This window comes from Carettochelys insculpta, chromosome 10 (assembly GCF_033958435.1).
Source record: "Carettochelys insculpta isolate YL-2023 chromosome 10, ASM3395843v1, whole genome shotgun sequence".
Classification (NCBI taxonomy): domain Eukaryota; kingdom Metazoa; phylum Chordata; order Testudines; family Carettochelyidae; genus Carettochelys; species Carettochelys insculpta.
This window is the reverse complement of record NC_134146.1, coordinates 1136999-1163950: the sequence shown is the minus strand read 5'-3', so window position 1 is coordinate 1163950 and position 26952 is coordinate 1136999. Positions and strand designations below refer to the sequence as shown.

General features: G+C 47.1%; 2 protein-coding genes across 6 annotated transcripts in view; one reads left to right on the top strand and one right to left on the bottom strand.

The window, feature by feature from the left end:
- Positions 1–12125, bottom strand: part of ATG4B (autophagy related 4B cysteine peptidase) — a 34269-nt gene extending 22144 nt beyond the window's left edge. For both annotated transcript variants that reach the window (XM_075004366.1, XM_075004367.1), the window contains exons 1-3: positions 12054–12125; positions 2623–2721; positions 1419–1490 (exon numbers count right to left, since the gene is read on the bottom strand). In XM_075004366.1, the coding sequence (XP_074860467.1) occupies positions 1419–1490; positions 2623–2721; positions 12054–12063 (181 nt within the window). In that variant the 5' untranslated portion in view covers positions 12064–12125. The remainder of the gene's footprint in view (positions 1–1418; positions 1491–2622; positions 2722–12053) is intronic.
- A 675-nt stretch (positions 12126–12800) lies between these two features.
- THAP4 (THAP domain containing 4) overlaps positions 12801–26952 on the top strand; it is a 77932-nt gene continuing 63780 nt past the window's right edge. Inside the window, exons 1-3 of one of the 4 annotated variants that reach the window (XM_075003681.1) lie at positions 12804–12927; positions 13311–13454; positions 18805–19964. In XM_075003681.1, coding sequence (XP_074859782.1) covers positions 12851–12927; positions 13311–13454; positions 18805–19964 — 1381 coding nt within the window. In that variant the 5' untranslated portion in view covers positions 12804–12850. Of the gene's footprint in view, positions 12928–13310; positions 13455–18804; positions 19965–25404; positions 25495–26952 lie in introns of those variants that run through there. The other 3 variants (XM_075003680.1, XM_075003682.1, XM_075003683.1) reach the window with 3 other exon arrangements.

The following is a 26952-nucleotide window of genomic DNA, read 5'->3' as shown; positions in this document are numbered from 1 at the left end:
CACTAATCTCCCAGGTTGCCTCCCTTGGGAGACGGGGCTCAGGGGAAAGGGTGAGGCCGCAGCCCACTCCACTGGTTCCTGCCTGCGCTGCTCTGCTTCCTGCTACCACCAGCACATGCCAGTTGCCAGCCCCTGGCTCCCCACTAGTGCCCTGCTCCCCTGTCCCCTAAGCACAGGGGGGGTGCCGCATACCATCCTATGGACAGGACAGCTCTGAGGCTACCAGAAACTTGTTGATATATTTCAGCTAAAGATGTTTTATGGACTATTTTCCCCATAATCTTCACCCAGATCCTAAACCAGTTAAGGCAATTACCCATGGAAACAAGGTGAGGACTAGCTCCTGATGGTTAGACAATGAACAATACAGAAATCAGTCAAAGGACAAAGGGTGATTAGGCTGCTGGTTCATTTAACTGTATGCAGAGGCTCAAGGCTTTAAGCAAACCCTAGCACTTCCCTGCCCAGGCCAGGTCATTGCATGGCCAGCTGTTAACACAAAGGTTAGAACATTGGGCATGACCAGAACTAGAGAGCTGGTTTTACAGATTTAGCTGCTCCCTAATGCACTGGTAGTAGGAAAACAAACAGCAGTCAAGTAGCACTTTAAAGACTAGCAAAATATCTGTTCTGGTCTGGCTATGGTCTGAAGAAGTGGGTCTGTCCCATGAAAGCTCACCTTATAAACTATTTTGCTAGTCTTTAAAGTGCTACTTGACTGCTTTCTGTTTGGATAGTGTATAGACTAGCATGGCTTCCTCTCCGTCACTGGTAGTAGGAAATTCTTTGCAATGATGATCTCTTCTCTGGTCCCTCGATAGCCAGGATGAGATTCCTTAGAAGTCAACACCCACACTCATGCCAATATTCGATCAGTTTCTCTCATGTGATCATCAGAAATCTCCTTTAATTGGGCTGATGTTCTGTCACTTACAACCCAAACCAGGGGAGACAGAGTCTGTGGAAGAGCCACAAGTTAAACTTGTGTCTTCTGCGACCCAAGCTACCACCCCAACCCCTAGGCTTTCCATTTCTCTCTTAGGGCAAACTAGCACACTTCCTCCATCTCCATCACTGCCACAGACATAGCCGAGCATTAGCGAGGCCAGGGACAGGTGCTGAATGCGGTGGCTTTGACTGGGTGCTTTCCTCATGTCTTGGGAGCTTTCCTTCGCACTGCACCAGGTACTCCAGAGTTCAGCTCTCTCTCTAAGAGAGTGTTTGCTGAAAGCTTTCCAGTACTCTCCTGCCACTCCAGTGCACTTCAGACCTGACTGATGAGAGGGCATCCCATACACATTCCACGTCCAAAGCCCAGAGAGGTCAATGGAGAGGCTCCCCTGGGTCAGGCATTTATGAAGCCAGCCAGGCTCCTTTACAGCATAGTTATTTTCTTAACTAGCATCCACGCTACTTACCAATGGCAGGAAAGTTCCTTCTGTATGTGAACCAAAGCCGAGAGGTGACATCCGACAGGATTTCCTCCTTCTCTGAAGGATTTGCAGAAATAAACACGTGAGGTCCCTGAGAAAGGCATCAACCCTGCCTAAATCCCACCCCAAAAATCCCTTTCACTGGTGACAAGGGCTGGTTTGACAGAAGCAAGGTATTAGTGCATGAAGTCAAAACTCCAACCTGCAGGGCAGGAAAGGCCTGGGAAGAAATAATGGGACCATACATGGGTAAAACAGTCTTTACAGCTTCAGTCTCTCCTTGCTGGTAGCTTTAAGCATCATGACTCTGCACCGCCGGCCAGGAAAGCAGGAGGAAGAGAGGAGAGCGTAGTCAAAAATGACAACTTTCTCTAAAAACACAGCGAGAGCATCTGAAGGTGGCAAGCGAGGCGACTGTGGCATGCCCATGGGTGCACGTTTTGCCTATATACTAGAACGGGGGGAACAGCACTTCTGCAGGATGCTACTTTGAAAAAGTGGGGATCCTGTAAGGTGGGTGGAGAACCTCTGGGCCATGGGTCAACTTTCGTCTGGCCCACTGCAAATCTCTGCGCTGTGGACCAGAACCCCCGAGCCTCAGTGCCCCGCACGGGGTGGGAGCTGCAAGTGCTGGCTCCCGGACAGCCAGGAAACTCTGCGTGCTACCCTCACCTACAGGCACCATTGTCACAGCACCACTTCTGAACCTGGGAGTTGCCTGAGATAAGCACCTGTGCCCCCTTCTGCACCCCAATTCCTTGCCCCAGCACTGAGCCCCCCCCACACCCCAACTCCCACCAAGCCTGCACCCCCACCCCAACCCTGCTCCCAAATGCCAACCCCTTGGCTCCAGCCGAGAGCCTCTTCCGCACTACAGCCCCATCAGCCCAAGCTCCAGCCCTGAGTCTTCACCCTAAACCCCTTATTTTTTGCCATAGGACTCAGTCTGGAAAGTTGGCAGCCCTAACCCCAAAGCCTAGGACAAACCCCAAGCCACCTCCACACCCCTTCCCCCAGGGGGCTGTGTGCGGCCCACAACTATTTTCTTCTGGGATCAGTGGCCCTGGTAGGTAAAAGGTTCCCCCACCCCAACAGAAGAGTTCAGCTCCCTACATGAGACAGTCAGGTGTGTGGAAATCCCTCAAACTTGGACAGGCACCATGGAAGCAGCAGCACATGAGTAAAATACCTGTAAACACACTGTACGTCCTCCCCAGTATCCAAACAGGCTCTTTGGTCTCCGGAAAGTCTTCATACTCAAACCTGAGAGTATCATAGGTAAGAGTAGCTGGTGATAAACAGAAATCCATGCATCAGGATTTGGTTTTACCAGTTTAAAACACTAAGACACAGTGAAGCGAGCCATCCTATATTTTATATCTAACATTCCAGGAACATGCACAATTGTTGAACAGCTGGTCAGAGCTCTGGTTTGAGCTCTTTTGACCACATGAATAAATACCACCCTGCTCTTACATAATGTGTTTGATCAGTTGATCTCAAAGTGCTTTACAAAAGGTGCTTGATATGGTTATCCCCATTTTACAAATGGGGAAATGGAGGCACAGAGTGGGGAAGTGAGTGGCCAGAGGTCACCCACAGGCCAGATCAGAACGTAGGTCTCCTGAGTTCTACTCTAGCACTCCCCCTTCCAGGTCACAGTGCTTGACAAAAAAAGTCAGCAAGCTGTGCAAAAACTACTGTATCAATGATGAAAAGCTCAGGACTGATCCAAACCAGCAGAACCACTGAATCTGATCAGACTCAAGAGTCATCTGCCTTGGTATCCTGACTCTGACTGTGGCCACAAGAGACAGATGTGGGATAACCTGCCCCTTCCCTGCATGGGGCTCAGCCTGGTCTCAGCCTTTCAGATCTGCTTAAACCCTGAGGGAGGAGGTTTAACATCCCTTCTAGCATTTCCAGGTGTGTTATCAACAAAAGTCCATTCTTGCCAGAGTAAGTGCAAAGAGAACCCTAAGAGTAAGTCAACAAGGGTATCAAATATCCCTCTCAGACATTTCTGCTGAGGGTTCTGACACTTGCTCCACTGTTAGAATAAAACACCCAAAAGTCTTTGCTTTAAAGAGTCTGTAGGTCAGGGAAAAGGTGAGATAACGCCCTTCATCCAAGTCACTAGATAAGTCATGTGAAACAATGGGAGCTATGCTGAGATATCCACTCTAGAGGTTGCAGACTGGAACATGATCCATGCTGCTGGCTTCCTTCAGAACGCGTCCTTGATCAGTACTTAAAGCATCTGTCTTTTCTAATGTAAGAATGCAGCTCCGATTGTGCATCACAAAACAATCCAGCAGGGTAGTCTATGGCAAGGCCTTCCCATTCCCTGCTGTGCTCCCCTCCACCTGAGAGAGCAAGCAAGTCTGAGATGGCAGGCATAGTCAGAGTCACTGCTGGGAGCATCTGCATGGTTTCACGGGCACAGAGCACCACGGTGTGGCTAAGGAAGAGTTGGTCTGAGCTCCAAAAAAAAAAAAATGTTCCTAATAAAAGTCAAAAGATGAAGTGATTTGAAGGGAAACATGCTGATAAGCTTAGGCAAACTACACATCAAAATGTAACAGCTTTACTTCTGCTGTGTAGACAAGTTGTCTCAGCTAAAATAGCAGCTGAGAATATGAGTCAAATTACCCAGAGATACAGCTGACCTGCAAAAAAACAAAAAAAAAGCAGCACACTCTACTGCCCCTCCGTAACTGGTGGTGTATCCTCTGAACTGTCTGGCATGACCCAGTGGCTGTCAGTCTGTGCCGCTGACGCCATGGCCCTTCATTCTAATTTCACTAGCAGAACTTTACACGCACAATTTAGTTCATCCCGATCTTAGAAACTGGTGGTTTATCACCACTGCCTTGAGGGCTTGCCTACACCTAAAGGTTAGTTTGGATTGTTAGGTTACGAATTTAAAGCACAATAGCTATTTGAGAACAACACTGTGTAGTCTTGCTAAGTATTACCCCAGTTTTACATGTTTGATTGATAATGCCTGTATAGCTTGTGCTAGGAAGACATAAGAGCATACAGAGGGTCACAATGATGTTCTACTACTCCTCTTAGCTATATAGGTTAATCTAGATGACGTTCTGAAAACCAAGACAAATGTGGTATTTTCTGTCAATGAGACTCCACAGGAGTCACTTAGCTCTTCTGCCCCATGGTCTTCCTAACCTGGAATGTCATGATGGGCATGTCAAAGGCAAAACAAAAGCCACAGCAAACTGATATCACTGGGTTAGACTTTGATTTTCTTCAAGGAATGGGGTCCTGTCTACATACATAGGGAACTAATTCCAAACCAACACTTGACTGGACAGACCAGTAGATTCCCTGTACCACAATTCTCATACTTCTTCCACAGTATGGACCAGATCTTGATAAAGACGATGGTCTCCTGAACACCCCTTATATAGCATGATGTCCCTGTGTCAAGCACAGCAATGTTTTACATAGGAAGATATCAATGGGATGTATCAATAGAAAAAAAAGACAGAGCCAGGCCCACATAACAAGCCAGGTTTTCAAGGTTTACCAACAGTCAACAGGCCACACTTTGTTTTATCTTCTTTCATCTTATTACAACGGACTGTGCTATCAGTGTTGGTTTGTCTATACAATTCTCAAAGTCTCGGTGTGCTTGGTGCTATTTTTGGGAGATGTTTATTTTTAACTCAAAAATACCAGCTTATGAAAATACCATCCTCCCCCTGCACCTTCCCCCCACCCTGATTCGCTGGCTTACATGCAACCCACTGGTGGATTTATTACTAACTTTTGCAAAATTGTGTGTGTGATTGCTTAAGATGATCTTAACATGTTTTACATCAAGACATTTCAGGCAAGCCTTATAGCTCGTTACTCAACAATGGCTTGGTTTGAGATTTTTCAAACTTGCCATGGCTCAAGCCCTTGATGAAAATACCTGCTTAAATACATTGGGGAGAAGGCAAATGAATGTACACAGTACATGACTCTCCAGTTTTCCCCGCTTTCATTCATCTCTTCCTGTATCTCTCAAACACTGAACACTAAATGTGTGTATGCTAGTGGATACGACGAAGCTAAACTCTGCTTGGTGGGTCTCTTACTTAGGGGTATCCTGGAATCACCCTGCAAGTCAGCCCTCATCCTTCAGCTCCCACACGTACTTGACTTCCCCAATAAACAGCATTCAATTCAATTTTCAGGTGTTCTGCAACTTTCTATTCTACAAGGGCTCAAGAGGCCACATGATCTGACAGTGGATGACCCGTGAGTGAGGGACCTCCTTGGTCCTTTCCGAGTCCATGAAACCTGCTATTTTTATTTTTGCCAATCCAAAGTCCCCAGAGCATGAAAATTTGATTTGAACACAGTCGCTAGGTGGCTGTGGATAGAGAGCACTATGGCCCCATTTCCACAACTGCAACTGGTCTCCCTGAAGATGGAGGGGTTCACCCATGGGTGATCCAGCTGCACAACCGGAACTTCAGACTGCACATTCAACAGATGTCAGATACACCACCATGTCCCTTGCTTATAAAAATGATGCACAGGTAACAATTAAATGAAAGACATGACACCTGTTCAACAGCACAGTCAAGAATTTACATGCAAAGAGAGTCAAGACAGTCAAAGTTATGGTTTCTAGTGAACATAACTATGACACATTTGCATGTTGTGATGGCATGCGAGCACTCCAGAAACATTTAGGATAGCCTGTGTATTTTCACTATAAACCCATTTTCAGGTTATCATAACATTCCAAAAGTTCCACTCGCTAGGCTGAAATTCTCCAGAGCTGCTTTACACCCCAGAGCAAATATCTAGACATGTTTGAGCCAAACAGTTCAGCTATTGTTGAGCCTGAGAAAAGGGGGAAAAACATAAGTGAACATACTTTCTCCCTTCTAGATTTGTAATTGCTTCCTTGAAAGCTTTAGATTCAAAATAGCTAAAATAAAAGATGATAATTGGGCAGGAACAAAATCTTTGGGTGTTCTGCTGAAAGTCGGTTAGGATTAGTCACAGCTATGAGGTTTTGCATCTCAAGCTTTAAATTTGTATTTTAACAACGATCTCTGAGCATTCAGAAAGGAGGAGAGGTTGCACTGGCCATGTGCGTGGCAGATAACAGGCGCATATTGAACAGCGTAGCTCACCATTCTCTGGTGCACATTTATTGAATATGGAGCAAAGTGGACCAAATGTGCCTCGTACAGAGTTCGCAGCTCGCGGAGTGCACGCTCAAGAAAGCGAGGCTGTCTGGTCTCATGACTCCTGCCATGTTGTGAACAAAACAAGGCTGTACAGAGCCCTCACCTGAACAAATGCTCATCTTGCACAGGACACACCATAGCATTCCTGCAGCAGCATCCCTTCTCTCCTTCTCCCCCCACCCCCACAAAGGACTCAGTGATCACAGAATTTCTTTTCCTTTTTAACTTGACCTAGAACAAGCCATTAAAACATTACATTGAGACTAGTCAGGGTTCCACAGTTCAGTAATAATACTATTAAGACTGAACCACCTACAACTGCTCCTTTTTGCACTGGCATTTCAGACAGTAACCATATCTATCACTTACTTCCTCTCATAACAAAAGGCATTGTTTACAGTCTCATATGGTGCACATGAATGAGCCCTTCTCTGTCAGCGTGCATCCTGCATATAAGCCACTTTCAGCATCAGTTTATCTGACGTAAACAAAGCTGCACCAGTGGCAGGAGATCTTATAGGCGAATACGATTAAGGTTGTAAAACTATGGTATGACAGTGCACTATTTGAGAAGCAGTCTGTAATAATTGAAGGCTATTTTAGCATAGCAGGGATGACAACACAGTGGGTGAAAACAAACATTCTGTACTTTTAAAGTTTAAACGTGTTCGGTTTTAGTGCACTGAAAAGTTACCACCCGTGAACACAATCATCAGAGAAACTAGACTTTGAGTTTCCTGACTTGTGCATCATGTCAAATTGCAGCCTTCACACTAAATTATTAAATGCAGGACTTTCACTCTTACTGTATAAGCCAGTCTTACTAACCATGTTATGTTTTATCCTTTGTAAAGCTAAAATTAGCAGTCACATGATACTTCTCCATATGCTTCTTTGTGTCTACCTAAAAATTAATCAGAAATCAAAGCTTTGATGACTCAACAGAAACCTGACCTACGAATGCAGCAAGCGATTATTTTCTCTGTGCGCACTAAGGGCCACAACTGATGCTCACTTAAATACAGAAGATCCGAATAAGTTGTACAGGGACAATATAAAGATACTTCCACAAAACATTTATTATTAGAACTCTCTGGGAGACATTTAAGGAGGGTGAGAGCATGCAGGAACCACAGGCTTTTCAATAATCTCTGGGGATTTTTCCGAAATCACCTAGGTGGGGGAAAGCCACACAATGAGAGCTATCTTGTTTCTTGTTCTGCACTGGAGCATTATACAGGCAGTGCCAACAGCTGTTTGAAAACACTTCTTCAGGTCTAGTCTGTTTCAATTCATTGATGCCAGAACTGCCAGGAACTGCATCACAGTGCAGGAGAGAGTGTGAATGCACCAAGAGATAGTCTCTGTTCTTATGGGGTACCTTACAGAGGTAAATGAGGGGGAACTATCAAACAGGAACAAAACTAAAAAGTGAGTTGAGTTAGTAGCTGAAAAATGGCTAGTTAAAAATATTCAATGAAGAAGCTTGAAGCCTCCCCATTTTAATGATGGAAGAAGCACTCACCTCTCACAAAAAGTCCTACAGAAAATTAAATCCGTGACATGTTTAAAGGGCAAAAGAAGAGAAAAGCCCTGTCCAGACAGAGATCTCAGTGGAACTGCTTAATACTGTACTTCAGACAGTCAGGGAAGAAAATTAGCCATGAGCACAATTGCCTTACTCTTGGTCGCCCATGGCTTTAAGTGCAAACAGTTCCAAATCTGCTGACCAGTTCCCCAGTAGAAGTAGATAACTCCTTCCTCCTCCTTCCCCCCCCCCACCATATATCTAACTGGTTAAGCAGAGGTGTTGAACAAGTGGCCCACAGGGTCCTGAAATCCCATTGCTGCAAAATTCCAGACCACTGCACCGGAGGAAACGTCCCAGCTGAGACTCTACTGTACATCACACCAAGATTTTCTTCCTCTAATAAACCTCAGCAACAGGGCACCTAAACAGCTACATATGCTCCGCATACTAGTCATCCGCTGTATTATTCGTCTTGTTCCCAGTCAAACTAGGCTACAAGCAACCAAACATTGTGCTTTCATGTGTAATGATGACCTGGTTAGGGAGCCAGTTTGATATCTGGGGCAACTATAGAACAGTGGTTGTAACAATACTAACATTGAGGAAGAAACAAAGGCGACAGCTGTGGGAACAGGAGTTAAGGGTCCAAAAGGAAAAATAAACAGGGCTTAAATGGCTTAGGAGAGGATCAAAACTCCCACCATATGACGACCGTTTGCAAAGCTGTTTCCCGTCCATTTTCTAATGGATATTGGCCTATATCAAAAGCCACTACGGCAACTGGCCCTAATTTTCTCCTTTTTTGACATTCTAAGTAGAAATGACGAGCCAGAGAGCACAGCCAACCAGCTCACTTTTGGAAAGGACAGCGCCACAACAGGGCTGTAGAGAGGAACTGCCCAGCCGACCACTTTGGCTCTCCAGTGAATTCCCACAGGCAGGACAGTCAAGCCAGCATCACCGAAGCAGTGCGTGACCCTCTTCCACCACCCCCCCATTACAAAAACACACAAAACACAGGAGAAAAACAAGATATCAAAACCTCTTCTGAGGTCTGTAAACTAGTACACACTGCATGGCGCACATCAGGCCTCACGCAGGAGAGAGGGGAGTGTCCTGTGGAACAGGAAATGCTGCTTCCCAGGAGTGGTACTGATGATGACAAAGTTAATTTCAAATGCTGAACCACTTTTAGAATAGACAGTTTCCCCCTCCACCCAGGGACTCAGCCTCTCCTGAACTGCCATGCATAACGTGGGGCTGGGGAGGAACTTGGCCAAGGTTCTGTTTCAAGTCAAGGCACTTTGCTGGCAAAAAAAAGTTACGGAAATGTTGCCAAATACGAAAGCCAAAGTGGATCTGCAGAGTGTCTGGAGTAAGTGTCCATTGCCGATTCGCTGTCAGGATACTACCTGGTAACATGCTGTCACTCCTGCCTGCCCCCGCACACTTACATATACATTTTGCGTATTATGTTAAGAGAAGAGTCTTGGTTCCTGGAGTCCTTCCTAACTTAAGCCAAAGCCCTTTGGCTAATTGCCAGGGAGAGCCCAGGGAGTGTGCATGGCTGCGGGAGGCAGGGTTGGGAACATCTCATACAGGCCATTCTTGGCACCTCCTATGCCAAGTTCAGTAGCAGCTTTGATAACACAGACCTTAATTTAATGGACACTGTCCTGTGGACATTTCTCCTTAGGTGCATACATAGTTGATGGCAGAAATTAACATATTCTAGCATAATTCCTCATTTTAGCTTTGCCCATGTCCATTTGCACTTCACATCCTGATGCTGTGAGAAGAAAGCAAGCAAGAAGACTTGGAAAAGGAGGGTGCATACAGAACCCCGACAAGCTGGAATGGATTGGTGGGGAAGGTGTGTCAGAGAACCCCTGGCATGGAAAGGTCAGGTCACACAGAAGCCCTGAAATAAAGGAGGTTGAGAGACAGGACTATCCTTCTGATTTTGGTGCCTTATAGAGCCTGAGTACCTGCATCCTACATCCCCATCCAGCTAGGGGAAGGGACTGGCTGCTCCAAAGGGGGGCTGTGTCATTCACAGCTGTTCCACCTCTCGGAGGGAGGGGGAAGAGTAGGGATGGAGCACAAATCTGTGGATCTGCAGCGCCTGTAAGGTGCTAGAAGGGAGAGGGAGGAGTTGAAGGTGCAGGGCTCCAATATCCTGGTGCATGAGAGGCAGAGTGGGACAGGGAGTCCAGGTGGCGCTGCAGGCAGCCCTCAGGTTGCCCACCACTGCTCTGAGGTGTATAGTAAGTTTGATCTACAGCGATGAGTGTGGAATGAGAGCTATACAGAAGAGAAGTAAAGTGTGTGACCTAGAGTATTTCTAACTTCCAATGTGAGTTAGGAGTAAGATGTATTCCATAGGGCACTGTGCACAAAAAAATCTGCACACAATATTTTTAAAGTTCTGCACCATTCTGTAAGTTTCATCAATGAATAAATGCAGAGGCTCCAGCACAGCAGTATGGCATATAGGCCACTGGTTGCATGAAGGTGGCCAGTCACACTACAGCCCCGCCAGCCCACACCTCTGGGATACAGACTCAGTGGCGAGATTGCACCAGCCCCTGATGCAGGGCAAGGCCTGGGCCTGCCCAAGAAACACCCTGGGACCTTGCATCACTGCTTGAGGCAGACTAGGTGTGGGGCAGGCTGGCTCAAACAGGCAGAATCCAAGTGCGGACGGGTTCATTGTGGCGGGATTCAGGCGTGGAGAGAGAGGATTCTGTGTGGGACAATATGGGTTCAGGCAGCTCAGTGAGGGGTCTAGGTGAGTGGGATCTGGAGGCACAGAGGCTCATGGCTGGGTTTCTAGAAGCAGGGGCAATGGGACTCTGCAGGGGCTCGTCAGTGACAGTGAAATGGGAGCCTGAAGTAGTGAATTTGAGCTGGCAGAAAGTGGGTGTTTGACTGCTCCTGAAGCTTCCCTTGGGTCCCTGTCAGCTATTGTTCTGCAGGGAAGCAAAGAAATATTCAGGGACACGAATGCTGCACATGAGCTGTGGTACAGAATCCAGACAGGAGAGAAGATCGGAGAAAGCCTCTCTCCAGGACCTGCTAGTCCTGCATGACCAAAGGACCAGTTTGGGATCCCACCTGCATGTCCTCTATTACTCCCCCGTGCTGGGGAGCCCCCCCCCCCCCAAGGGCAACCCCCCTCCGTGCCGGGGAGCCCCAGCTCTGCCCCCCCCAGGGCCACCCCCCTCCGTGCCGGGGAGCCCCAGCTCTGCCCCCCCAGGGCCACCCCCCTCCGTGCCGGGGAGCCCCAGCTCTGCCCCCCCAAGGGCAACCCCCCTCCGTGCCGGGGAGCCCCAGCTCTGCCCCCCCCAGGGCCACCCCCTCCGTGGCAGGGAGCCCTAGCTCTGCCCCCCCAGGGCCACCCCCCTCCGTGGCAGGGAGCCCCAGCTCTGCCCCCCCAGGGCACCCCCCTCCGTGCCGGGGAGCCCCAGCTCTGCCCCCCCAGGGCACCCCCCTCCGTGCCGGGGAGCCCCAGCTCTGCCCCCCCAGGGCACCCCCCTCCGTGCCGGGGAGCCCCAGCTCTGCCCCCCCAGGGCCACCCCCCTCCGTGCCGGGGAGCCCCAGCTCTGCCCCTCCAGGGCCACCCCCCTCCGTGGCGGGGAGCCCCAGCTCTGCCCCTCCAGGGCCACCCCCCTCCGTGGCGGGGAGCCCCAGCTCTGCCCCCCCAGGGCCACCCCCACCCCACACAGCCCTACACCATTCCCTCTGGCCCCGCCAACGGAGGCTGACAGCCCCACCCCTCGGCCTCCCTTCCGCGGCCCCGGGCCGAGGGAGCAGCGGGAAGCACCGTGCCCGACACGCCGGGTAGCGGGCAGGGCTCCCGGCGCCCCTCACCTGCGTCCATGCCGCGACTCCCGCCGCCCGAGCGGCCCCACGGCCAGGCAGGCTGCGGCTCCTGCCTCTTCCACAGACACACACAGGCCGCAGCCTACCCTGCTGCTGACGGCAAGCCCAGCTCGCCCAATCAGAGAGCGGCGTCTAGAGCTTCGCAGCCGGGATAGGTCGAGAGGGAGCTCGCCGGGTTCAGCTGCGCCGCACCCCTTCCTCGTGCCCACGGGGGCCGCCATTGTCTTGTACGGAAAAAGGGCTCAGTCACGAGGCGTCAGACTGAAGCCGCGAGCGAGGGACGAGCCGGGGATGGTCTTTAAATGCGTTTCAGTTGCCGGATGTCAGCCACAATGTGCAACGCCACGCCACAAACCAGGGGCAGGTCCTAGACATGGGCGCCGCCATCGTGCTGTACGGATCGGGAAGGACCCGCCTCCTTTCCAACATGGCTACATCAGTAGAGCAGCTCCGGAGACTAACCGTCGAGTCCCTCAGCCACCAACCAGGCACCCGCTCCTCACACGCCCGACCCCCGCTTCACATAGACACCCAGCCTGGACAGAGAGGGGCGGCTGGACGCTGTCCCCTTGGTGGGAGACGGAGCTGTAGGGCGGGGCCTCTACCAAAATGGCGGCGACTACATGGTGGTCGCCATCTTGGTTGACCGCGCCGTCGTACAGACACCCCACCCGAGGGAAGCGGAGCAGCTGAGGTGACCTGGCTCCGCCATCTTGTTGTACGGCTGGCCTCGGCCCCTGTGTTGGGAGGGGTGCGGGGGCTGGGGGAGGGCCAGCCGGCCGGAGATGGTGATCTGCTGCGCGGCGGTGAATTGCTCTAACCGGCAGGGGAAGGTGCACAGAGGAGCCGTCTCCTTCCACAGGTAACTGCGGCCCCCGCCCCGCCCCGCCCCGCCCCAGGGACGGACACACGGACACAGCCCCCTGGAGTGACGTCCCGCCCGGACGGACAGACGGACGCCTGCCGGGTCCCGCCATCCCGGACTGACAGACACACCTGCGTGCCCCCCCCCCCCCGCAGCTCTCCGACTCCCCCTTGCCCCCAGCCCCTCCCTACTGCCGCACGTGGGCAGGCTCCTCTGCTCCCCGCAGCGAGGTCCCCCGGCCCCCCAGCTTCCTTCACCCGCCCCCGACAGGGCCTCACCCGCCGGCCCCCAGGCGCGCACGCCCCCCTGCCCGGGCAGGCTCAGTGCTCCCTGGCGCGGGCGCGCACAGCCCTTCGCGCCCTGTCTCTCTGCCCCAGCAGGTCGGACACCGCGGCTCCTGTCCTGTCCCGTCCCTCCAGCCGGACTGCCCAGGGCTGCGCCTGCTTCCATCCGCCGGGGGAGAGGCGGAGTAGCACCTGTCCCCGTCCCCAGGTGCACGCTCACCGTCTCACCTTCCCTGCCAGGTACTCGCTTCCCCCGCCCGGCCCTCGGTGCGGGCTTCCCACCTGCTACAGTCTGAGCTGGTCCCTGAGGAACTCTCGCATTTCTTCCTCTTCCTAAAGGCGCACCCATTTTATCCTCCCCTTTCTCTGCTGGCCCAGCCCGTGTATCTTCTGCGCCCTGACAAATCTCCAGTTGGACAGCTTGTAAGCGTTCAGTCTTGCTGTACCCTTAGGGCTGCAATGGACTGTGATTCCTCAATGTACAATTCTCTCTCTGCATCTCCCACCAGCCAGTAGAACTCTTTAGCCCTGCTGTGCACTTAAAGTTGTTGATATGGCTGACAAAACACACTACTCTCTGCCCCTCACATCTCATCTTCCTTTCCCACTTGTCTCCCAGGCAATCTACTTTTCTCCTTCCCCCAGATATACCCTCCCCAATATCCCCACCCCTGCAGATTTTTCTAGAGCCAGCATCCCAACTCTTTATGTTCTTAGGCTGTTGAAAAATGAAGGATGCATGCCTCCTTTCCCCACTGTTCTTATGACGGCATAGACAAGGACATGTTGTGTTTGGTACAATGTCAAAGTTAATCATGAAGTCTAGCATGACTTGTCTGCATGGACCACAAGCCCCTGGATGGTCTGTGTTGGCTAACTCTTCTTGTTAAAATCATGATTAAGTGCAAGAGCTCTTCCTAATATAGAAAAGACCTAAAATGCAATTTCCTCCAACTGTCAGGTTTGTTTTCATCCCTGCAGATCTCTCCCAAGGCGTACGTTCAGTTTGCATTATACAAACTTTGCTACCAAACTTTCCTAGTTAAGACACAGCTTGTATTGTCAAGAACACTTTTACCGGTATGTATGTAGTCACAGAGAGGTAGCTGTGTTAGTCTGTAGCCTCACAAAACCTTAAAAGCAGTCATGTAGCACTTTGAAGACTAACAAAATAATTTATTAGGTGATGACCTTTCATGAGACAGACCCACTTTTTCTGAAGAAGTCAGTCTGTCCCACAAAAGCTGCTTGTATAATAAATTATTCTGTTAGTCTTTGAAGTGCCCCATGACTGCTTTTTTTTTTTTTTGTTTTACTGGTATAGCTTATTTTGTTCAGGGAACTGATATAAGTTATGTCAACAAAAGCAATTTTTAGCTGATATAATTACATGTACATTAGGGCTTTTGTTAGGATAAAAATGTCATACTCCCCAACATTGTTATTCTAGCAAAAGTTTCTAGTGTAGACTGTCCATCGTAATTCTCTTTATGCTATTGATGAAGAACACACACTTGGATTTCCCCCCTTCAAGCTGCACACTGGCTCGTGAAACTGCAGTTTAGTCTTTTTGTAGCCCAAGTCTTGCATTAGGTCTGTGTGCACGTACATTTCCCCCCACCACGTATCTCAGCTCTGCAGATCAGAGCTAGGACAGGTAATAGTTTTGTTGTCATGTACCCTTATGCTGGTGAAGTGGGATGCGCACATTCTTCTTCTCCTTTTATAGCTTTGCTGAACGATAAGGATAAGTCTTCACTATGGGGAAGGTCAATGCTGTCACAGTCGATCTTGCAGAGTTTGATTTAGCACATCTGGTAGGGATGCACTTAATCAAACTCACAGCCGTCCCGGCCCCCCATGCCAGTACTCTTGCTCCTCAGAAGGAAGTGCCTTGCATGTTGCACGGTAACAGAGAAATATCTGTGTTCATCTATATTCTAACAAAACAAACTAGCAGTCATGTAGCACTTTAAAGACTAATAAAATAATTTATTAGGTGATGAGCTTTGGTGGGACAGACCCACTTCTTCGGATCTGTAGCATTTCCAGTCTGTCATTTCCATTCCCGTCAGTCTGTACTGGAAATGCTACTGATCTGAAGACGTGGGTCTGTCCCCAGGGAAGCTCATCACCTAACTAATTATTTTGTTAGTCTTTAAAGTGCTACACGACTAGGAGTTTGTTTCCTCACAAGGAGTGAGACTCCTATCAACCTCCTGCAGTGGAGATGGAGTGGAAGTTCAAAATAAGGTATGTTGACTCCAGCAATGAAATTAATGTAGCTGGGGTTGCGTATCTTAATTTGCCCTTTCCCTTTTGTGCAGAACTAGCCTCAGACAGCTTGGCCCCGAGAGAACAGTAGAGAAGGAAGTTCTGTGAGTTTCATATAAACAGCTTGCTTTCTGGGATACATGCTATTACTGCAGGTGGTATCCAAAAGAAATTCATTAAAGAAATGCTCTGTAGTAGTGGCCTTTTTCTCTTCCAAAAAAACCCAGCACAAAAATTTGCCTTCCTCTTGTTTTTAGAAACTGAGGACAACTCAAGAGAAAATTATATATGATACTCATGTGTGATGAAATTGAGGACATTGTTTTTTGTGCCCAAAACGAGAAATACTAACAATAAGCTTCACTTGAGCATTTGCAGTCAAACTATGCTAATTCTGTTCTGCATATCTCTTACTCAAAATCTGCAAACACCATAACCTGTGTTTTTTGTGATAACAACATAAGAACGGCCATACTGGGTCAGACCAAAGGTCCATCCAGCCCAGCATCCCATCTGCCAACGGTGGCCAATGCCAGGTGCCCCAGAGAAGGAGAACAGAAGACTAGGGATAAATCAAGTGATTTATCTCCTGCCATCCATCTCCTGCCCTTGTTCTGAAGGCTAGGGGCACCATACTTTATCCCTGGCTAATAGCCATTTATGGACCTAACCTGCAAAAATTTATCAAGCCCTTTTTTAAACCCTAGTAGAGTCCTGGCCTTCACAGCCTCCTCCGGCAAGGAGTTCCACAGGTTGACTGTGCGCTGTGTGAAGAAAAATTTCCTTTTATTAGTTTTGAACCTACTACCCATCAATTTCATTTGGTGTCCCCTAGCTCTTGTATTATGGGAAAAGGTAAATAATTTTTCTATATTCACTTTCTCCACACCATTCATGATTTTATATACCTCTATCATATCGCCCCTCAATCGCCTCTTTTCCAAACTGAAAAGTCCCAGTCTCTCTAGCCTCTCCCCATATGGGACCCGTTCCAAGCCCCTAATCATCTTAGTCGCCCTTTTCTGAACCTTTTCTAATGCCAATATATCTTTTTTGAGGTGAGGAGACCACATCTGCACGCAGTACTCAAGATGTGGGCGTACCATAGTTTTATATAGGGGAAGTATGATATCTTTTGTCTTATTATCGATCCCTTTTTTAATAATTCCTAACATCCTATTTGCTTTACTAACTGCCGCTGCACACTGCGTGGATGTCTTCAGAGAACTATCCACTATGACTCCAAGATCCCTTTCCTGATCTGTCGTAGCTAAATTTGACCCCATCATGTAGTACGTGTAATTTGGGTTATTTTTTCCAACATGCATTACCTTACACTTACCCACATTAAATTTCATTTGCCATTTTGCTGCCCAATCACTCAGTTTGCTGAGATCTTTTTGTAGTTCTTCACAATCCCTTTTGGTTTTGACTGTCCTGAACAACTTGGTGTCATCTGCAAACTTTGCCACCTCACTGCTTACCTCATTTTCTAGATCATTGATGAACAAGTTGAACAGGATCGGTCCCAGGACTGACCCCTGGGGAACACCACTAGTTACCCTCCTCCATTGTGAAAATTTACCATTTATTCCCACCCTTTGTTTTCTGTCTTTTAACCAATTCCCGATCCATGAAAGGATCTTTCCTCCTATCCCATGACCGCCTAATTTACATAACAGCCTTTGGTGTGGGACCGTGTCAAAGGCTTTCTGGAAATCTAGGTATATTATGTCCACTGGGTGCCCCTTGTCCGCATGTTTATTAACCCCTTCAAAGAATTCTAATAGATTAGTTAGACACGACTTCCCTCTGCAGAAACCATGCTGACTTTTGCCCAACAATTCGTGCTCTTCTACGTGCCTTGCAATTTTATTCTTTACTAGTGTTTCTACTAATTTGCCTGGTACTGATGTTAAACTTATCGGTCTATAATTGCCAGAGTCTCCTCTAGAGCCTTTTTTAAATACTGGTGTTATATTGGCCGTCTTCCAGTCATTTGGTACCAAAGTGGATACAGTGGATCCAGTCATTTGGTACCAAAGTGATACAGAGCTGTTGTTAATCTTTATATCCATTATGCTTTATATGAATACTGGGATCTCTTTTTCCATCTTTTGACATTTCAGGAAGTTCTGGATTTTGGTTTGGAAGGGTGCTGAATATAATCACAGTTGGTTTTGGGTGGTGATATGTGTTCCTTCCTGAACGTTCACCTCAGACATTCCTTTAAAATGGCGGGTCAGGTGTGCCAAAGTCACAACCATGCAAGTGCAACTGTGCATGCAGACTCCTGTTCTCTATGCAAATATAGCGTATCCATCCTCCTAGATCCAAATGTGATCGTAGCAAAGTTAATGGTAAACAAAAATTCAAAATTAAGATGCTTTTGCAAGTCCACTTCAAATTGTGTCTTGTCTGGGTAGTTTCATTTTTAATTTTTCTTTCCTTGTGGGATATGAAAAATCTACTGAATACCTCTATGAAGATTTAACCTGTGAAGCTCCTGGCTATGTTTTTGGTTTTTCTGGAGAAGTGCCGTTACAGAAACCAGTATTTGTACCACCTAAGAAATACAGTGTGTGTAAATGATTTGATTACTTGGCATTGAATGCATCACATTTTCTATCTTGTTTAATAGCCCTTCATTACTCGTCATAAACACCACTTAATCCCTAAAGTCTAAAATGGATTAGACTGTTGTTCAGGGCAGAGGGTTTCATTATTCACAGTTCACCTTTCCTAACTCTGGGGTGAGCAAGCTTTTTTCATGGGGCCCTACTTTTGGTCCCTGCAGTTAGCAGCCCTCCCCCGGGCCCCGCAAGTACCTCTCCAAAAGCCAGTGATGGTCTCCTGAAAGTGACGCACCACACTCTCTCAGTGATGCTGGAGGCCGCTGTGGAACCAGTGGAGGCCCAAGGGGCAAGAGGGTGGGTGTGATTGTGCTGCTCTCTCCCATGTGAAATTTCACACACACACTTCGCACACTCCTGTCCTAACTTACAAGTAGAGTCATGGTGTCTGGCTGGTATAAACATGTAACGGAGTGGTCAGTTGCTTGCTGACTGATTGTAATAAACGGGAGCACAAAGCTAACTGGTTATGTCCTCTCTGGGGAATTTAAGTGCCAGCCCAGGAACTGAATGTTTAGCATTCCATTGAAACTTGTAATAATCATTCATCAACCAGGCATAACTGGTACTGTACTGCTTTCTAAATAATTTTGGTTTCCAAAACTTATCGCCCACTAATGCTTAGCTTCTTGGATTTTAGAAATACCCATTTATTTTACACTTTTTATGCTTCTCGTTTGCAGATTCCCTCTAAAAGACTCAAAACGTCTGATCCAGTGGTTAAAAGCGGTTCAGAGGGACAACTGGACTCCCACCAAGTACTCCTTTCTCTGCAGTGAGCATTTCACCAAAGATAGTTTCTCCAAACGGCTGGAAGATCAGCATCGTCTACTCAAGCCGACAGCTGTGCCAACCATCTTCCAGTTCACAGAGAAGAAAGAGGACAACCAGAATTATGTCAAAAGTAGAATTAAAATAGGAAGTCAAATACCTGTAAGGGATGGAGATCAACCAACGGAAGGAGGCCGTGAGGTAGTTGAGAGAAACTCATATTCTGACCAAGACTTTATGGTAATGCAAGGGACTAAAGAGGTGGAGCAAGTGACTCTGCAAGCTGAAATTGGCTCAATGACTGAGCAAGGAGAGAATGTCTGTGGGCAGTTGGAAGGGCCTTTGAGAAGGATGTTTGCTGATAATTTAGTCACAAAGACAGGACTCCAGAAAAAGCCAGAAAGACCATCTGTGGACAATTGCTATGAAAACACTGTTCATACTGACAGTTGGATAACAGATAGAAGTGGTATTTCAGTTGATGACTTCACACCTCCAGTATCTGGTGCTTGCAAATTTATTGGCTCCCTACACTCTTACAGCTTTTCCTCTAAGCACACCAGAGAGAAGCCATCTTTTCCAAAAGAGCAACTTGAGAAGAAAAGGCCAAAGAGAGATGTAGAGCCAAGCTGCAGTAACATTATCATGGGGCACAATAAGAGCTTAGCTGAAAGCTCTTCTAATTCATCACTTACTGCAACTCCTCAGAAACCTTCCCAAAATTTGTCGGCATCCCCTGCAGACCTTACTCCTCAGCCAGCAACAGAGGCTGTGGTAGGTCAGAAGGGAGACACAGATGCCAACCCCATGTCAATCAATGAGGTCATCATCTCGGCCTCTGGCGCTTGCAAGCTCATTGACTCCCTCCATTCATACTGTTTCTCCTCTAGGCAAAGCAAAAGTGAAGTGTGCTGCCTGCGGGAGCAGGTGGAGAAAAAGAATGGAGAGCTGAAGCTGTTGAGGCAGAGAATCAGCCGCTCTGATAGCCAAGTCAAGAAGTTGAAGGAGAAGCTGGATGAACTAGAGAAGATCAATTTCCCATACTTGAACAGTCTCCTGTCCCAAGACTGTGGTCAGTACCCTCAGTGCCTGTATAATTGTGCCAGAATTCATTCTTTCAGCTAAAGTAAGAGGCTATCTAGTTAAAGTACACCTCTTTGGTAAGACTTTACAGTCATCTCTTATCTATGGTGACATGTTCTTCCTTGCTCCTAAAGAGAAAGTATTCTGGTTAGCCTCTACCTTCCCTTTCCCAACCATTTTTAACTACTTCAGTTTCTACTTGAAAGGGATCATAAAGACCATAAGAAAATACACGTGATGCTTAAGGAGCTAGAAGTCTCCTAGGGCCTAATTTTAGAACCCAGCTAAACCACAGCACGTATGAGTCCAACCCTCGGTTGTTGAGTTGTTCAGAATGACCTGAATCAGTTAGTTGCAGTCAGGTGGGTCCAGTGGGGTTTAAGGGTTTTTGCAAGCATCTGTCTCGCAGTGCTGTCTCCACCATTTCCTATCTCTGTTTGGCATGGGAGCCCTGAATCTCTCATCCTAACCCCATGCTCTGTTTGTCATGTTGGAGGCTCTAGGTGTAGCACTGCTTGGTGCAGGCCGTTTGTGACGCATCAGACTCCGCCAGGACTCTTTCCTGCAGCACTGGGGTACCCAGTCCTAGAAGCCCTACTCCATGGATCTTGTCCACTGGGCAGTGGCCATGGATGTCCTCAGCGCCTCAGCTCCCATGTCTTCCTGGGTGCAAACACTGAGCTTGCCCAGGCTGCCAAATCACCACGGCAGCGCAGAGTGAATGCCCAAAACACTCCAAGTCTCTTCTCTGTGCCCAGGCATAGCTTCATCTTCCTGTTCAGGCCAACAAAGGCTCTTTCCTACACAGCTGTCCCAGCATGCCTCATACTACCAACTTCTCCAAGCAGCTGCTGCCACTGGGCTCTGGGGACAGGGATCCTTCTGTTTCTCCCTTCAGCCAGGTGCCAGCCTTGCCTGCCCATAGCCTGAATCTGACCTAAATCCAGGAGAATCAAATTCTTTTCTTACACAGTGCAAAAATGACACTGGAAGTTGACTCCCGTCAGTCTTGGTCAGTTTGCAAGCGTCTATAGGGAATCTGTTCTCTGCTGTAAGACTGCGTGTGATTTAGTAGCCGCTGTCATTAGCAATTTACTAGCCATGCATTGTGCAGTGTGTGGCTGTATGAAGTGCAGTAGGTTCCATTCAGTGAAGCTGAGCCTCCCAGCACCATCTTGTTTCACTCTTTTTGAACCACGTTTTCTCAGTCTGTAAGTGGACTATCACAGATAGCAGGTGTTTGAGAATTCAGCAGCAGCCTTTTCTCTTGATGTAAGAAGCAGCCCTTGCTGCTTACTAGTTGCATTGCAAGGCATTCTTAGGGCAAGGTGAACGCAGAACAAAATACTCATTACAGGTTAAACCTCTGAAATCTGGAATTCTGTGGTCTGACATCATCTGTGACCTAGCACGACTAGGGATGTTGCTTGACCAGAGAGCCCTGGTGGCCAGGAATCAGGGCCAGCTGGGAGTCTGCAAGTGGGAGTTTTGTCCCAGGCTGGGCAGCCACAGCCAGGGCCATGGTCGAGAGACACTGGTAGAGGCCAGCAGTGAATGGGGCAGGGACCTGGGGCTGGGGTGCCGCAGTGGCAGCCGGGGCACACAAGCCAGGGTCATGATGGGGAATGTGAGCCAGAGCTAGGGGCAGGACTGAGGCGGCAGCCAGGGAGCTTGAACCAAAGCTAGGCCAGGGTCAGTGGCCAGAGAGCTTGAGCCAAAGCCAGGGCAATGGCCAGGGAGTGCGAGCCCGGGGCAGTGGCGGCCAGGGAGCAGGAGCCACAGATGGGGCCTTGCAATGGGAATTGTAGCTGGGGCTGGAGAACAGACAGCAGCCTGGGGGCTAGTGGGGGGGCTGGGCTGTTGGCCAGGGGACCAGAGGCCAGGGTTGGGGGCTGAAAGCAACCAGCAGCCCAGATGGCAGCCAGAAATGGGGTGGCAGCAGGCCGAGGAGCATTTGCCTCCCGTAGTCCTGCAAAATCCCTGGTTTGGGACTGTTCAGGTATATGACCTGTGTATAAATCAGTGACCTGCTCTCACCTGCAGTGTGTCTTCAGCTTTGGTCACCTCATTTCCAAAAAGCTGTAGTAAAAATTGCAGGGACCAGACACAAGTGGCCAAACTGCTGAAGGATCTGGAGAGAATTCTGCATGAGAAGCAAGTCAGAATGTTCGCACTCTTTAGAGAAGATGAATACAGAGGAGTAGATCAGCCTTTCTGGTTTATTCATTTGTCATTCTGCAAGAACAAGGAGACGTTAAATTAAAATTGGATCCTAACTTTAAAACTGATAAACTTTTACATAGTACTTAATTAACCTGTGGAACTCATTGTTACAAGATGTCAGTTAGGCCAGTGGTATCCAATAGGAATTCAAGGATCACGACATTAGTGGTTGTTCTGTATTTGCCACAGGGCTCCCCCTCGCCCACTCAAAAAAAAGAAATGCCTTGCCCCTCCCCCAGAGCCAGGCACTCTCAGCCCCTGCTCTAAATAAATGCCGTTCCCCAGAGCTAGGCTCCTCCTCCACTCCCCACCCCCCTCCTAATGCCAGCGACTCTCCACAGCTGCCATTGGATCTGCCATTGGGTCTGCTGCCGAAGCTGCAGCTGGGACCGCCACACACTTCTCCCGCCAAGCGGTGGGGCATGGGCATGGAGCAGGTAGACAGCACTCTCTGCATACAGCTCTAGGAGGAGCCTCGTTCAGCTCCAGAGCAAGAGTCACCAGGCTGCAGTGTCCTGTTTGCCGCATGTGGGGAGTGGCAAATGTATTGGACTCTGTGGATTTAGGCCAAGAATTTAATAAGATTCAAAATAGGATCTCTAGGCCTTTAGCTCAATATAGAGAATATCTAGAATTATGTTACAAAGGATAGATAATAGAAATTATGTAAGCAAGCCCCCAAATTACAGTGTCAGGAAGAAAATATTTCCCTGGGGGCATTCCATTGTGTGTTTGGTTTTTTTTCACGTCTTCCTTTGAAGTATCTAGTACTGACCAATCTCTGAGATACGATACTGGAGTAAATGGACAGCTATTTGGATCCATTGTTGCCATCCAATCCTATTTTGCTGAGAGAAGTTTCTAATTTTATTTGTTTTTTTCCCCCTATGGAAAAATACCATATTTAAATGTAAGTGGGGTGTTTTTGTTTATCTCTGAACGACTACATAGTAGGAGTGAAGTAATTCAAAATTTGGAACTTCATCCAGAGTTTCCAACAATACTATAAGCCAAAAACATCATATCTTGAATTGCTACTTGTGCATGTCACTGAAATTGTGCAGCAGGTTTTTTGATTGGCACTGTTTGGTGATTATTTTTATCTTCTCTTTGTGTATCAGTATAAAAGAATTATTGTAATTTAAACTGCTAGACTTTTTTTTAGGTTTAATATTTTTAATAAGTTCACATTTTTTGGAACTCCTACAAATGAGCTTCTTATGAAGTTGGTCATTTGAAAGATGCTTTGCCCTAATTTAGTAAACACCCTGACTGATTTTTTGAGATATACGCGCTGTATATTGGAAGATGAGACTCAAACCTTTTTATAAGAGTTCTGAAAATTGCCAGATCCAATATTTTTGTTGAAGGCATACTCAATCAAGCAAATTCTAAGTGATTATAAATATTTCATGCAAATGGTTAAATTTACATTGGTAAAGTTTTAACTGCTGTCCATAAATCTTAAAAAAGGGTTTTTTTAATCTTAGCAGTCTGTTGGCTTGTACCACCACCTCACACATCTGTCTTCTAGTTTATATAGTCTTCAAAAACCACTAATAAGACTGCAACGGACTGTTGAGTTGAGCAGTTTATATTTGTGTGAGTGTTAAGGGCAGATTGGCACACAAAGCTCAACTGAGAGTGCTTTTTGTTTCCTGAGAATTACATAAAAAAGACTTCATAATTTATCAATTAAATAATACGGCTATTGGGAGAGCAGTGAATGAGTTAATTTCTTTTATTGAACAACTTTGGGAGGTGGAAAAGAAAAGCTTTTGAACTACTCAGAGTTCAGAATCAATATTAGTGTTTATGGGTGTGTTTATTTAGTTGACAGAACAGTGATTGGTGCTCTGCGAATAGATAATAGACCTGTTGTTTTTTTCATTAAAAATAGACTAAATACCGTGATGTAGTATTAGATGTTAACCTTTAATTGGTTAAACGGTTAACTGGTAATCCTCCCCCTAAACAGATGAGGCTTACTGGTTACAGTTAACTGGTGGGTGCTGGAGCAGTTCCCCTCCTGCTGTGGGCAAGGTTTTCTCCAGCCCCGCATGGCCCGCCACAGGCAGGGGACACTGCAGCATGCCTGGAGTAGCCTTCGTCCACTGTGGGTCTGTCCTGGTGTACTTTTAGTTGGGGGCATGCCTCTTCATGGTGGGGGTGGGGTGCTCCAATGGCCACTACCCCACATTCCATCAGTTAAGTGGTTAAATTAAATGGGATTTTAAATCCCTAATTTATATGTCCATGAAAAATAGCTTGGGAAGCCAGTAGTTAAAGCTGAAACTTTGCTTTGTTTTGTGTGAGCTCTGAGTTGGAAAGAGCATGTCCCCCTTAACTGCTAGTTTTATCAGTTTGCATCTCAGGTGGAAAATGGTGTATTTCCTGTGAAAATCTACAGCCAAACTTTAATCTTTCTTTTCTAAACATATGGCCTGTGAGAGTGTATGTAAGGTAACAAGGCAGACTAACTTTGCAGGTTGATTGTGCTAATTATTTTATGCCCTGGTTCCAATACAATAAGCCAGCTGGCTGACTGCCTCAGTTCCCTGTTGCCTGGCACTCTGCCACTCTACTAAAACTGCTGGCGCCAAGATGAACCTTAGGTCTATTTGCAGCTGGCTCCAGCATGCAGTCACCCTATTGAACTGTACTATATTCTAACATGTATTGGAGTCTGGGGTGCCTCATTGCCCAGAGCGGTGGGATGCTGGGACTGGAAGTGTTCAAGATGTCAGATCATGCAGTAAATCATTTGATAGGTGTCAGGGTCCTCAAAAAAAGGCTGGTGGGACCAAAATTCATCTCCCGAGGGAGAGTAAAGGTGTTAGGGGGAAGAAATGAGCATCCAAAGCATGGCAGAAATGCTCCTGAAAAGCCAGTGGAGCCAGGAGGAGAAAATGAGCTGCCTGCTCTTATTGGCGACAATCACTGCCGGATCCTCTTGTCCCAAAACCTTTCTTTTAACTGCCCAAACCTTCCATGCCTTGTTCCCTTTGACTACATCTAGAGTAGTCCAGGTTTTCTGTTTTAAAGGCTGGGCCATGCTAACTGTAAAACTGATGTGTAGCAATATGGTTAATTTTGTAAGAGCCTGTTTTAAATTAAACTGCAACTCCCAGCAGACTCTGGGTAGCATTCTCACATAATCATGAGATCACTTCCTATATTATCATCTTATCAGCCAAGGGCAAAACATTTCCTGGTAACCAAAGAAAGATTAGAGAGCTAAGGTGAGCAGTCTAAAATAATCCTGGAGAATATGGCCAGCAGTGCAGCAGTCACAGGTATGATTAAAAGGGACTAAAATACTGTATTTATTAATCAGAGGTAAAATTCTAACATTCATACTAAAGTTTTTGCTTCACAAATGCCTTTTGAATTGTGTCTACGTTTGTCAAGGCTCTGCTATTAAAGACAGTGTAGAATTGATTCACATCTGACGCTACCTAAATTATTTGAAAAATCAGTATACTATTTGGACTTCGCCCAGATTAGGCTTCTTTTGGAAGTCTTTCTGAACCTAATACGCGTATGTTAATGTTGATAATTCTAGTGCTTGAATGACAATTGTTTTGGGTGCCTTGGATGGCTGTTGAGATTGGGATTAGGATATAAATGTGGGTCTTTTATTTTTGTGCACTAGTTGTATCTGACACCTTGACAGTGCCCAGCGCAGTTTGTGCTGCTGTTTCCAATGCAGATTGGACTACCATTACAAAATCAAACAAAACAAAGCAGCAGAAATGTCACACTTCAAAGACTAACAAAATGATTTATTTGGTGATGAGCTTTCGTGGGAAAGGCCTACTTCGTCTCATCAATCTCATTTCCAATACAGACTGACATAAGTACAGAGGACCAAGAAAACAAACAAAAAAAAATGCAATAAAAACTGACACATCAAATAGGATTGAAGGAGTGGGGTGAGGGATTGGGGGGATTTTAATTACAAAATCAGTTAGCAAAATCCAGTCCTTTCCTGATGGTGTCAGAAGCCAAGGTTTGACCAGTGCTGGAATCAGCTGAAAACTAGTTTGTACCTAATGCTGTCCGGAGGTAGCAATATTGGATGTTGCTTTTTGTGCTCTTGCTTCTTGAATGTAGGAGTGTGTGTTAAGGGTTGGGTGTTAGGGAAATCAGGTAACTATATCCAGTCTAAAACCTTCCCTTTCTTTTGCTGGATTGTATGTTGTTTAGCCCAGGCACAAACTATGAGCTAGATGCAGAAATTCCTAGTAGAAATTTGATAGCCTATGTTATGCAGCAAACAGACTAGAGGATCATCATGGATTCTTCTTGCCTTAACATTTATGAAACAAGAAAGAGATTAGAAAATCGCTCACACTGTGTGTTGGTGTTGACAGCCTAATACCTGAGGGAGGCTGTTTGGTAATTGGACGGTGGGGTGAACAAAGGCAGTGAATTTGTTTGGTTTTCTCAGTGCTGACTTGGTAGTGACCCATCAGTCCCTAACTCCATTTATCAGGTGTTTGGGGCTAGCTGCATCTCTGCCTTCTTCCTGAGGACAGCCTGTCAGGTGTCTGTTTTCCCAGTCTTAAAAATAAAGCATGTAAATCCCATTTTGGAATTGCTGTCTGAAACGTGCTGGTAATGCAGATAGTTCAGTCTGTGTTTCAGCACATCCCTTTAGTATTTACAGTAAAAAGTCACATGGAGTTTCTTACTGCACTCGTTGCAGCTGAACTACCAAGATGGAGATCTTTGGGACAGATAACTTGTAC